At 36.4% G+C, this 13,035-nt stretch overlaps 1 protein-coding gene across 2 annotated transcripts in view; it reads left to right on the plus strand.

The window, feature by feature from the left end:
- Nucleotides 1-13,035, plus strand: part of LOC117411001 (E3 ubiquitin-protein ligase RNF217-like) — a 35,338-nt gene that overhangs the window by 12,480 nt on the left and 9,823 nt on the right. Inside the window, exons 2-4 of one of the 2 annotated variants that reach the window (XM_034017999.3) lie at nt 7,502-7,735; nt 8,818-8,982; nt 11,324-11,525. In XM_034017999.3, coding sequence (XP_033873890.1) covers nt 7,502-7,735; nt 8,818-8,982; nt 11,324-11,525 — 601 coding nt within the window. The remainder of the gene's footprint in view (nt 1-7,501; nt 7,736-8,817; nt 8,983-11,323; nt 11,526-13,035) is intronic. The other variant, XM_034018000.3, reaches the window with a different exon arrangement.

Raw genomic sequence — 13,035 nt, forward strand, 5'->3', positions numbered from 1 at the left:
ATTAAAATCCTGGGTATTTTAGACCACAGTACTGTACAGTACATAAAGTTGTCTAAAATGCCCAGTATCTGAATACATTGTCACAGACCAGCAGCTGACATGAGTGCCAACCACTCTTTATCAATATTTTCTTGGGTATATTCTTTATGGGTTATTATTGGACTGCTGCTGTATCCTTTGAATTATTGGTATTTGCTCAAAGACCTGTATGAATAATGTACTGTAGGAGGCCACCATTTGAATATAGAAATCCTCTTGGTAGCCTTAAAAAGCCAGACTCACAGTTATTTTGATCTGTGTACCAGTGTTGTAACAAGTAATCCAGTCTAATCTTTAAATCCATGTATTTGTTTTTGCTTTGCTCTAGAGCACCTACAGTATTGAATCAGTTTATCACTAGGAACTGAGAAAAGAAAGTTTAAGGCAAAAAGTTTGTGGTAACTATTGTACAGGTAAAGTGTTTATTCATGTGCCATGAATTTCACATGCCAGCTAAATGATCTGCAGTACAATGCTACCGTATGTGTATTTAACCTCTAAATAAAGTAGCGGCTAATTCTGCTGTATTGTATAATACTCAATACAATGTTCTTTTGCTAAGAATGTGGATAATGGTCTGGTTTTATAACCTTGCAATAACATGTGGTCTAAGATTCTGGATTTTTACAGGGAACTGTTTTTACTAAACTAATCCTAAACGGTTTATGGTAATATACTGTAGGTTGTTATTATTATTATTATTATTATTATTATTATTATTATTATTATTATTATTGTTGTTGTTGTTATATTTAAATCCATTAATTTTATTTAAACTTCTCCTTTACTACCCCATTTTGGCCACAGTTGTACTGTAATCCATTCATTTTATTTAAGTTTAAATAAAATTAATTGATTTAAATAATAATAATAATATTATTTAGTGCTGGGACAAACACAGGATTTTCATGTTCAGATATTCGATATTTACAGCAAGACCTTACAATATGTAACATGTTAAAATAGAAAAATATTGCAAGAGTAAAGAATAAGTTGTGTACGACTTACTTTACCCCAAAACAAAGGATGCCAAATAGCAGTTCAAGTTAAACGTTGTTTTGTTTATTCCTGAAATAAATAATACAGAAAGTTTTTTTTTTTCATTCCTTGCCATTCCCGTTTCTTCACAGTAAACAGCGGCCATTGCCACGTTTTCATAAAGTAATAACATGAGGTTTACTTGTGCCTTTTTGTAGCTGAACAAGCAAACGAAAACTGAAATTTAAACTTTAAACACTTCAAATAAAAGAAACGTGGAAATGGCATTGTAAAGTGAGAGGGAAAAAAACTTTCTGACTCGCTCTAAAGCAGCACAACACATTTTTGTCCCAGGTGGCTTTCCATAGAGATCAATATGCGTGTGTGAGCATAATCTGGTTTGTTTAATTTTTGCTGCCTAAAACTTTTAAATAGAGGCTCAACAGCTGCTGTGTTGATCCTGTGTTTTTTTATATATATTAATCTCACATATCTCACAGAGCTCTTTTTCCTTTGCCATTTTTTTTTAAACTGTCTAGCAAATTCTGGTGAGACAGTAAATAAGTGCAAGGCATTTTTGTCATTTGTAGCGAATACAAACATCTGATTTTTGTATCCGAATACATGTCAAAAAATGTTCGTTTGAATATTCGGATATTTGTCCCAGCACTAATTATTGTTATTTATTATAATAATAAATAATAATAATAATAATAATAATAATAACTCCCAAGTTAGTTACAGCAAAGCTCCTGTTGCTACAGAACACTGAAGAAGGACAAACCACATAATCCAGCCATTTTAATGCCGTTAAAGTTGAGAAATTCTAATTCAAATTATTATTATTATTATTATTATTATTATTATTATTATTATTATTATTATTATTATTATTATTATTATTAGGTACATTTAGAGTGCCAGTGTTCATTAACATTTTGGAAGATCAACATCAAATCTCTCTGTACAGTAGCTCAGAGTTTCCCTGAGTTACTTGGGTTATGGGGGGTTATGTCCTTACATATCCTAAAAAAACTGGACAAAGTCCATGCTAAGTATACCACACATAACCAGTTAACTAGTGGGCTCTAAGTAAGCGCTGACACCCTCACCAGAGTCAGAGCATACAGTTTCATTAAGGCATGCTGTTTTCTGTAACTAATATTCTATCTAACCCTAAGTGCTGTATGTTTGCTGTCTGACAATACTGGGTAATCAGTTTTTGTCTGTTACTGTAATTGTTGGTGTGTTGCTTAAAAAAAATAAAAAATCATCGCATTTAAGAAACTGACATACAGATTACAAAGCTCAATGAGAATTTCTGTCAGGCTGCACTGAATGTTTTTCTGAACTGTACACTGCCTTGAAGTCCTGTGCAGAAGAATTCAACATAAAATTATTTGCAATAGAGGTGATTTCTGGTGCCATATACAGTAAAATCATTGTGTTCCATAACACTTGAAGCATACACTGACTATTTTTCCAGGAGCAGGCTGTTAGTGGAACTGACGCTGTAGGAAAGCTTGCAAATGTGTTTACAATCTAGCCACAAGGACAACAAGACCTGCCTGCTCACACCACTCTGCAGTAACATTAAGTGCAATAGCCACGTAATCCTTTTTTCTTCAACTGAATGAGCTGAGCCGATAGAGTGCAGTGACTTGTGCTTTTCCTTTTAGCTATTAAATACTTTGCCTCTTTAAAATCAGTCCTGTAGAATGGATGGAGTTCAGCCAGTTTGCTGCAGTTCAGATTGAAGAAATAAACAATCAGATATTTTAACTGTGCAGCAACATTTGAAGGCTGGCTGTACACAGTGGTAAAAAAATTACTATATATATATATATATATATATATATATATATATATATATATATATATATATATATCCTACTTTAAGACCTATTTTATATGGTACTGCACTGTTAACATACACCAGCACCATCCCTACACCCACGACTAAGATGTGTACTTCATTTACAGTATGTACAGTATATTGTTTAATGGCCATGTGCCTGGAAGTTAGACCCCAGCATAATATATGCTAAACTGGTCATACAGTACTACAGTATCAAATAGTTACAGTAGTCAGACACACATCTGTAGATGATTATAGTAATTGATAACCTATTAAGAGTTTTTTAGGCATCTACTCTATTTGGGGGGTGGGGGGGACAGTATTAAACAAGTTGATGATTGATCAAGCACCAGGCCATTTTAACAATGTACTTGTAAAACATGGTACAGTATGTATGAAACCTGGCTGAGTGCAGAGTTTCACAGTAGTGTGTGACAGTATAGAAAACAGTGGTTTCTTAATGGTTTTTTTTATTTATTTTTTTTATTTCCTTTCCCTTACAGTAACCTTTTAGAGATTTTAGTTTTATTGCTTCAGTTTTTTAATAACAGTAGCTTTCATACTGAAGTTGAAAAGTTTGTTTTGGCTTCAGTATATTCAGTCAATTTCATCCTTTTATACAAACTGTTTTTAACAGTATGGTGTCTGGAAAATCAAAATAGAGTCAAACATGTATTCACAATCACCTGTGATTACTAAAACAGTACCCTGTGTATTCCAGCTAAATCACTTTTCTATGACTTTCTGCCTATACTTACCTGTGTACTGTGGACCTGTGTACTGTAAAGAAAGGTACCGTAGTGTTTTTTTTTTTTTGTTTGTTTTTTGTTTTTTTACAAGCAGGTGATTCTATAAACAAGCTACTGTAATCAGCATACACCCTGGGCGACACGCCAGCGACATGTCTCCCATTTTAAATTCATTTGACGTGTATGCCAATTTGTGATAATTTGTGCCAAAATTTAAATATAAATACATAAATAATAGATGTAATTTATTTCGATTATTTATTTATTTATTTCATTATTTCGTTTATTTATTTCATTTATTTATGTATTTCTTTATTTTGTTTGTTATAATGTAATTAGTACATTTTTATATCGTAGTCTTCCTTCGCAGCATGTTTACATCTCGTGACACAAACTTGCATTTTGATTGGTTTGCATTACGTTGTTTCCTGTGTGTTGCCAGCTTGTAGACAGCAGGCTTGTCTCTCGTGTGACCACCTCAAACTGCAAGGCAACACGCAGGCAACAAATGTGTTCCTCTAGTTGCCGTCGACAAAAGTTGCCCGCGTGACCAGGCTTTTTGATTTTCAAATTGATACATTCTGGAATGTATTATGACAACCCTAAAGTTATTTGGCAGGCAGATCCATGCAAGTTGGTACACTTTCAGAATGATTCAGGATTTACAGAAACTGCAACATCTTTACAGTGTAAATAGGACGCTGTGTGGTCTAGTGGTTAAAGAAATGGGCTTGTAACCAGGAGGTCCCCGGTTCAAATCCCACCTCAGCCACTGACTCATTGTGTGACTCTGAGCAAGTCACTTAACCTCCTTGTGCTCAGTCTTTCGGGTGAGACGTAGTTGTAAGTGACTCTGCAGCTGATGCATAGTTCACACACCCTAGTCTCTGTAAGTCACCTTGGATAAAGGTGTCTGCTAAATAAACAAATGATTCTGATTGACTAACATAGACTTTTCTAAAACTAGTGTAGTGTACCTTTGCTCAGAGAAACTAGTCTAAGATGTATTCCTTCATCCTTTTGTATTAGAACTAGTTGGCAATGCTTGTATTGAATTCAAGCTTCGGAGGAATTCTCCTAAAAAGGACTTTTGCAAATCTTCAAAAATTCTTTTTACTGGCCTATACACAGGATATATGTACAGTAATGAGGATTGATAACCACCGTAGGCTTGTTTTCAGTGTTACTCCAGTCTTGAATCAACTCATAGTTTTAAAAGGGAGAACATTCCAGGTTAGTTCAGCTAAAGAAAAAAAAAGAAACAAACAACTTGATAGCTATGAGAAGGTCAAATATACTGTAGAAATAATAAAACATTACAAAGCCACCAACTAAAATGCTCTGAGACCTTTCTTTTCTGATAACATTGTGGATACACCACTGGGTTACAAAAGGTGGTTTACAATAAAGCAAAACGCAGAATAACCTGAATGATCAGCACCATTGTTACAGTGATTAATTACAGTGGTGTAATTAGCTGCCCTTGTTTAGTGGCAATCGCATAGTATTCTGACTTCAGACTGTATTGATCCTGGCTGGATCTCTGCATCTTTCCTTTGTTTGAAGGCATTTTTATGTTGCTTTAAACTGTATTGCATGAATTGGATGTCTGGATCCTTGGAAATACAGACCCTGTTTTCCTTTGATGTTGGTTGCTAGGAGCCATCGTCGGAGTGACCTTTCCAGCATCTCCTCCATCAGCAATTGTCATTCTGCAAACGCTGAAATGTGACCATCTCAAAACCAAATGCTTATCTGTACAGCTGTGGCCAAAAGTTTCGCATCACCTAGAATTTTAGGATTGAAAAAAAAAAAAAAAAAACACGATATAAATTTAGCTCTTTTATTTAACATCATGTAATCCAAGAAACTACAAAATTATATTGCAGAAGTCTACTGGGAGCCATATAGTAGTACAATATTTCATGTTAGATTTCAAAATGTCACATTTTTCAATTTGTCACTTTTTGTGAAGTATATTTAATTCAATATGTTAATGTAACATTATTAAGCAGGTTTCATTCGACTATGAAAGACAAAAAGTAGGTAATTTTATAGAGTGATGCAAAACCTTTGGTCATAGCTGTACTGTAGGATATTATTTAAGATGTATTTTGTGTTGGTGGGGAAAACATTATGATTACAGTACACTTTAACATGTTGGTATGATTTTGCTTGATGGTGTATAGATGTCAATCTACATTTTCATGATACTAATACCAAGTTGTCAAATTATGGGAGTGACACTTTTTAACTGTCTTGAACAAAATTAGCCTTAATCAATGTATGTTTTGGTCCTCCATGGCTACTGCATTCATATTAACTGGGGAAGTACACCCAACACATTTTGCTATCTCCACCACTCAACGTGGGTCCCGTAAACAAGACTATCTTGAATTACAGACATCACATTTGCACATGCCTCTTCAAATTCTGATACTCTTTTGCTTCTACTCAATTTACAGTTAACTACAGTAACTAACTAGCACCAACATCGTTCAAAATCTAGGACATTTTAAAGTTTATTAAATCATTTCTTAAAAAGCATTGTTGGATATTCCTGTCGAAGTGGGATCTTTTCCAAAACATGTAATTTTGCTACTGTAGTAAAGTATAACCATGCCTTTTAAACACTGCAGATGTTCTTTAAAATACACTGACTTGCAGTAAGTGTTACTAGCCAGATTTATTGCCCAGGAGTGTAGCTTAAGCCCACCCTGTATGAACCATCCATTTCATAATGGCTTAGAGTGTGGGTGAAGCATAAAACGTGGGAGTGGAGCTCAGGTATGCTACCATTTACCTGTAACACTGGGAGCTGGAACCTGATCACTTAAATAAAGAAATAAATGACGAACAAAAAAAAACTTGGAGGGGACTTTTGAAACTGCTCATATGTTAATATCAAAATAGTTTACTGCCTTAAAAGGAGAGGTAACCAATGACTTAAAGTGTTACTAAACAGGCTGTATGGTTTAAAACGTTACACATTACTTTCCTTTGTGCTTTGTTGTACGTGTTCCTGCAATGTCTTTTTCAACATAATTCTTATTGTTTTGTTTTTATTAATATATCTGGTCATGAATCAGTTTTGACACCGCTTACTGTGTGATGCATCAGGTCTTCACATCGGAAGCGCGAATCCAGCCTGTTCATTTAGAAACATTTCATTGGTTCTTGACTCCCCTCCCAAAGTTCAGCATTTTGATTGGTTTATCCGTCCTACCTGCTTGCTCTGGCACAGGTTCAGAAGGGCAGGAACAGGTTTATGAATATGCATGACAAGCCCTGTATAATCACAGCATCTGCTTTACAGACCCCCGCCCAGTTTAAGCGAAGATGCAAGATGTACAGGGGGCGTATCTCCAACCATATGAATAGTTATGTTTGTACTCAAAATGTGCATCAGACATTGTCACACAGAACACTTTATAAAATAGGCAGTGAAATCTGCTGTCTGTCGAAACGATGTTGTGTTGCTTAGCATGTAGAGTTCTCGCTTAAGGTTTTATTACTGTTTTTTATTCCACCCTAACACACCAAAATAATTGATTGATTTGTTTAATTATTGCCATTGTATGGGAGGAAAGTAATGTGTTTTGTTTCAAACCCTACAGTCTGTTCAGTAACAACTTAAGTCATTGGTTACCTCTCCTTTCAAGGGAGTACACTATTGTTTGTGTGGTAAATATATTATTTCATAGCGATTTTACTCACAAATGTCAACTTGTTACAGTATATTTTAAAACACTCTTAAAAAAAAAAAAAACAGACTTTATAATCTTATGATCCAACAAAACATCCATAAGTTTGCTGTACGATGTTTAGATACCCCAGGATGAAACACATGATTGAAAGTTTATTTTGTCATCTGCAGGTGCAGCTTGGGCAGGCGGATGTGAAGTGTCCCATCCCAGAGTGCAGTGCACACCTGGAGGAGAGCATGGTGGTGGCTCACCTGCCTAATGAGGAGGTGGTTAAGTACAAGTACTTCCTGGAGCTGAGCAGGGTGGGCTCCAGCACCAAGCCCTGTCCACAGTGCAAGCACTTCACCACCATCAAGAAGACAGGCAATGTTGAGAGCCCTAGCAAAGCTGAAAACAAGTACAAGGTAAGCACGTTTCCTCTAACAGTACTGTACATGTAGTTCTATGAGCTGCTAGCTCTTTTTTCAAAGGAAATTCTAAAGATTTGGTCCAACTGTAGACCCTTTGGCATTTCCCACTGTTTGTGTCTATTAATGTACATTACTTTTTTCTTTTTTTTTTCTTTCATACCGTCACCCATAAAGAAAGTTGACAGGGCCGTATATAGTTTAATAAAAATTTACAGGGCCATATGGACAGTGTATCATCACTGAACTAAGAGGGCTGTCTAGAAACTGGCAGGGCTGTATGTTTGATTTGTAGCTAGTTCCTTCAAAGAATCCATTTAATGGTGATTCATTTCTTAATCTTGTTTAACAGAGGAGACTAATATTTGTATTATAATAGTAATAACATGGGGTGGGGAGCATGTTGACTTATGTCTACTGTAGTGGACTAATTAAGCAATACGTCAGAACAGATTGTGAATTGAACTTGTGATTTAATAAGGTAAAAATATTTTTTCACTCATTTCACTCATTCCAGCCAGGTCACAGCTCTCACCAGTTGGTTACATTTATGGTTTTGAAATGGCCTTGCTGCTGCCTAAAAGAATAAGAGAAAAAAACAGGGAAAAAATAGATTTAAATACATTTTGCACACTTTAAAGTGACCGTAATGTGTTTCTGTCACGGTAATATGGACTGTGAAGTATACTGTGTATGAAATACAACCTACTTGTGCTGGGATGAATATTCAATCAAACGCAGATTTGAAAGAACATTTGAAAATATTAATTTTCATTTTTTTAAAAATATGTAAAAAAAACAAAACAAAAAAAACCAGTAAGATCCTTTGACAAAAACCGTTAGCAATATTTGAAAGAAACTCCTAAAAAGACAAGTGTTTCAACTTCGCTGTACTGAAATTGTCCTAAACATCTTGAGGATGAGTGATGTTTTAATCGAAATGTGGGCATACTGTATAATATATTTCTCTAATGAATCAATTTTTTTTATAGTTAACAGCTGTATCTATATTTTGCAAATGCATTCTTAGTACAATCTAGGTTTGTGTTTCTAATTGAAAATGCATCCTTCTGTTTTAGATCCTGTGTGAAGTGTGCCAACTTGTATGGTGTTTTAAATGTCACTCGCCTTGGCATGAAGGCCTGAACTGTAGAGACTACAAGAAGGGAGACAAGTTGCTGCGCCACTGGGCCAGTGAAATTGAACATGGACAGAGGAATGCCCAGAAATGTCCTAGGTGCAAGGTGGGTAGCAAAGAAAATAAATCATAGATGAGACAATTAAAATTGACGTTTGAATTAATGTTCCCTGCTTGTGATCATTCTGTAGTTTATGCCTTCCATGTCTATGTGCATGGATACATTTTTTTTTTGCCACTTGATATACCTCCCGGAAACATAAAACCACAATGGAGTTGTATACAAGTCAAGTAGTATGAATGAATCTATGCAGATAAATCAACAGAGTGCTAAAAATAACACTGTTTTGTGCTTTCTTGAAAAGGATGTAGTGTTTATTGACGGTCCAGTTCCAGAATGGATGTTTTGTTATTTATGTAGTTTGGGAATCTGGGTTAAATGCTGATTGTAAGCATCAGGGTAGTTGATCTTATTGATCTTATCCTTTCAAGACCTGATTTAAATTCCATACAGTGGTGCCTCAATAACAAAAAACAATTGTATAAGTCATACGTTTCCCAACAAACGTCATTTCCAGCATATTGCGAACATATTATGATGCAGTTTTACCAACAAGGCTGCTTTATGACTGGAAGAGCACACCTTTCAATGTGGTATTTCAAAAATGCCTTTCATAATCAACAAACTCAGTTAGTTCCAGCTACTCTTGTTTGACATGAGATACACCATGTTATTTGAATTGGGTATATCGCTGGTCATGATTATAGTGTGGCATTTATATTCTACATGAACTGAAGAATTGTACATAGAGGCAATTAAAGAAGGAGAATAAAATTTGTCTTACAATGTGATATATATTGGTATAAATATGCAGAAAGACTGAACTGTTTCTAAAGGTTCTGCAATGTTGAATGGTCACAAACCTTACATTAATTGAGTCATTTTTCCATAATCAATTAATCTGAAAAGCTAGAAACGGTTCTATCGCATTAATTAAACTTACTTTTACTTGAATTTTTGTTTTCATTTCATTTAAATAGTTTAACGCTATAGTTACAGAAATGATTAAGAATGCAACCCACATAAACAATCATTTACAATCATAACAGGTAGGGGTCTACTTAAATCGCTGAGAATTTACATATTTTACCCGGGTAGGTTATGGAATAAAATTAGGATTTCACTGACATTTCGCAGACTTGTTTAAACATTAAATAAATCTTAGTAGGTAATATTTCAGAGCATTATAAAAGCCTAAAAATAGTGGTACTTGCTTCCTTACTAAAGTGGAGTGCTGTCATTTGTAAAGGCAAGCATTCAACATCCCCCAGCAGTTGCTGCCGACATTCTCTGTGTCTGTGGTGTGAAGACTTGCCCATACATTGAGACTGCATGTTCTGAATCCACTGAAATGGTTGGAAGCTTTGCCAAGTTATACAGATGTGGAAATCGCTTAGAAACAGTCCCAAAACTTGGTTACTTAAGGGTATCTGGCATTCTTTAATAAAGGCCATATATGCAGCACGTTCATTGTCATGTTGTTTGTCCCATCCAGGAATTAATTTTATTAGTATCGGGTCAACAGAAAGAAAACGTGCCTATTCGGATCTAAAATTCTAACTCCATTTAAAAAGTAAGCAGCAGGTTGTTAGAAGCGAGATGGCTGTGCTAGATCGTACCTGTAGAATTGATTTAACTCGGGTACAACTGACAGGAATACTTTTTGTCTGCGCTGACTTTCAAGTTTGTTTTTTGAAAGCTGTTTGTTTTACGTTCTGTTTAGCTGCCTCTGTAATAGCCTTTCCTTTTTAATGTGTGATTCTGAAGCTAAATAGCGTATTTTCTCCAAAGTCACATTACAAGATATGCAAAACAATTTGCCTCCATCTGCATGTAAAGTTTCTTTGGGAAATTCTTGACACAATCCTCAGCCAAAATATACTTTGCTTTTTTTGCTTTGTAATCCATTTTTGGTATTTTACCGCCAATGTTGAAAACTTGATTTTAGCAAGAAAAATCAAAAGAACAGTGCAACGCAAGCCAGTACAGATGCACTGATAAGCTGATTTAAACATTGTTGTCGTGAACAGTAAAGTAAGTTAACCGTTTTTTTATTTGTCTATGTGCAATGCACACAGGGCGGTGAAGGGATAAAAAAAAGCCTATCTACAGAATTAATATACGTAGCTTGTGGTGTGCAGTAGTTCATTTAAATTGGGTTTAAAGAGGTGAATTTCGCGGTGACACCTCAATGTCCCGATTTCCGCAAAATCGCGAATTAGGAAAATCCCTAATAACTTCATTTGAATTTTTATTTACCGATTTTTTTTCATGGAATTTTACCTTGCTTAATCATCGAGATAATCAATTATTCAAAGCTGACACCTTTCCGATAGCCTATTCTATTAAAATTTAAGTTTGTAATCTTCTGCAATGTGCTCCTCAGATCCATATCCAGAGGACGGAAGGCTGTGATCACATGACCTGTTCCCAATGTAACACTAACTTCTGTTACCGCTGTGGAGAGAGATACCGCCAACTTCGCTTCTTTGGTGATCATACCTCAAACCTCAGTATTTTCGGCTGTAAATTCCGCTACCTCCCAGAGAAACCTCATCTGCGCAGATTAGTGCGTGGTTCTGTGTGTGGTAAGTAGGCATGCTTTCCACTGCACTTCACACTGAAGTTTGTACCGTCCTGTTCTGACCAACCCCCTCAGCAAACGCACATCAAAAAAATCCCAAACCTTAGCATTGCTACATGGCTGCATGTACAGTACTGTGCAAAAGTTTTAGGCAGGTGTGAAAAAATGCTGTAAAGTAAGAATGCTTTCAAAAATAGACATGTTAATAGTTTATATTTCTCAATTAACAAAATGCAAAGTGAGTGAACAAAAGAAAAATCTACATCAAATCAATATTTGGTGTGACCACCCTTTGCCTTCAAAACAGCATCAATTCTTCTAGGTACACTTGCACACAGTTTTTGAAGGAACTCGGCAGGTAGGTTGGCCCAAACATCTTGGAGAACTAACCACAGTTCTTCTGTGGATTTAGGCAGCCTCAGTTGCTTCTCTCTCTTCATGTAATCCCAGACAGACTCGATGATGTTAAGATCAGGGCTCTGTGGGGGCCATACCATCACTTCCAGGACTCCTTGTTCTTCTTTACGCTGAAGATAGTTCTTAATGACTTTCGCTGTATGTTTGGGGTCGTTGTAATGTTGCAGAATAAATTTGGGGCCAATCAGATGCCTCCCTGATGGTATTGCATGATGGATAAGTATCTGCCTGTACTTCTCAGCATTGAGGAGACCATTAATTCTGACCAAATCCCCAACTCCATTTGCAGAAATGCAGCCCCAAACTTGCAAGGAACCTCCACCATGCTTCACTGTTGCCTGCAGACACTCATTCGTGTACCGCTCTCCAGCCCTTCGGCGAACAAACTGCCTTCTGCTACAGCCAAATATTTCAAATTTTGACTCATCAGTCCAGAGCACCTGCTGCCATTTTTCTGCACCCCAGTTCCTGTGTTTTCGTGCATAGTTGAGTCGCTTGGCCTTGTTTCCACGTCGGAGGTATGGCTTTTTGGCCGCAAGTCTTCCATGAAGGCCACTTCTGACCAGACTTCTCCGGACAGTAGATGGGTGTACCAGGGTCCCACTGTTTTCTGCCAATTGTGAGCTGATGGCACTGCTGGACATCTTCCGATTGCGAAGGGAAGTAAGCATGATGTGTCTTTCATCTGCTGCAGTAAGTTTCCTTGGCCGACCACTGCGTCTACGGTCCTCAGCCTTGCCCGTTTCTTTGTGCTTCTTCAAAAGAGCTTGGACAGCACATCTGGAAACCCCTGTCTGCCTTGAAATTTCTGCCTGGGAGAGACCTTGCTGATGCAGTATAACTACCTTGTGTCTTGTTGCTGTGCTCAGTCTTGCCATGGTGTATGACTTTTGACAGTAAACTGTCTTCAGCAACCTCACCTTGTTAGCTGAGTTTGGCTGTTCCTCACCCAGTTTTATTCCTCCTACACAGCTGTTTCTGTTTCAGTTAATGATTGTGTTTCAACCTACATATTGAATTGGTGATCATTAGCACCTGTTTGGTATAATTGTTTAATCATACACCTGACTATATGCCTACAAAATCCCTGACTTTGT

This window comes from Acipenser ruthenus, chromosome 6 (genome assembly GCF_902713425.1).
Source record: "Acipenser ruthenus chromosome 6, fAciRut3.2 maternal haplotype, whole genome shotgun sequence".
Lineage (NCBI taxonomy): Eukaryota > Metazoa > Chordata > Actinopteri > Acipenseriformes > Acipenseridae > Acipenser > Acipenser ruthenus.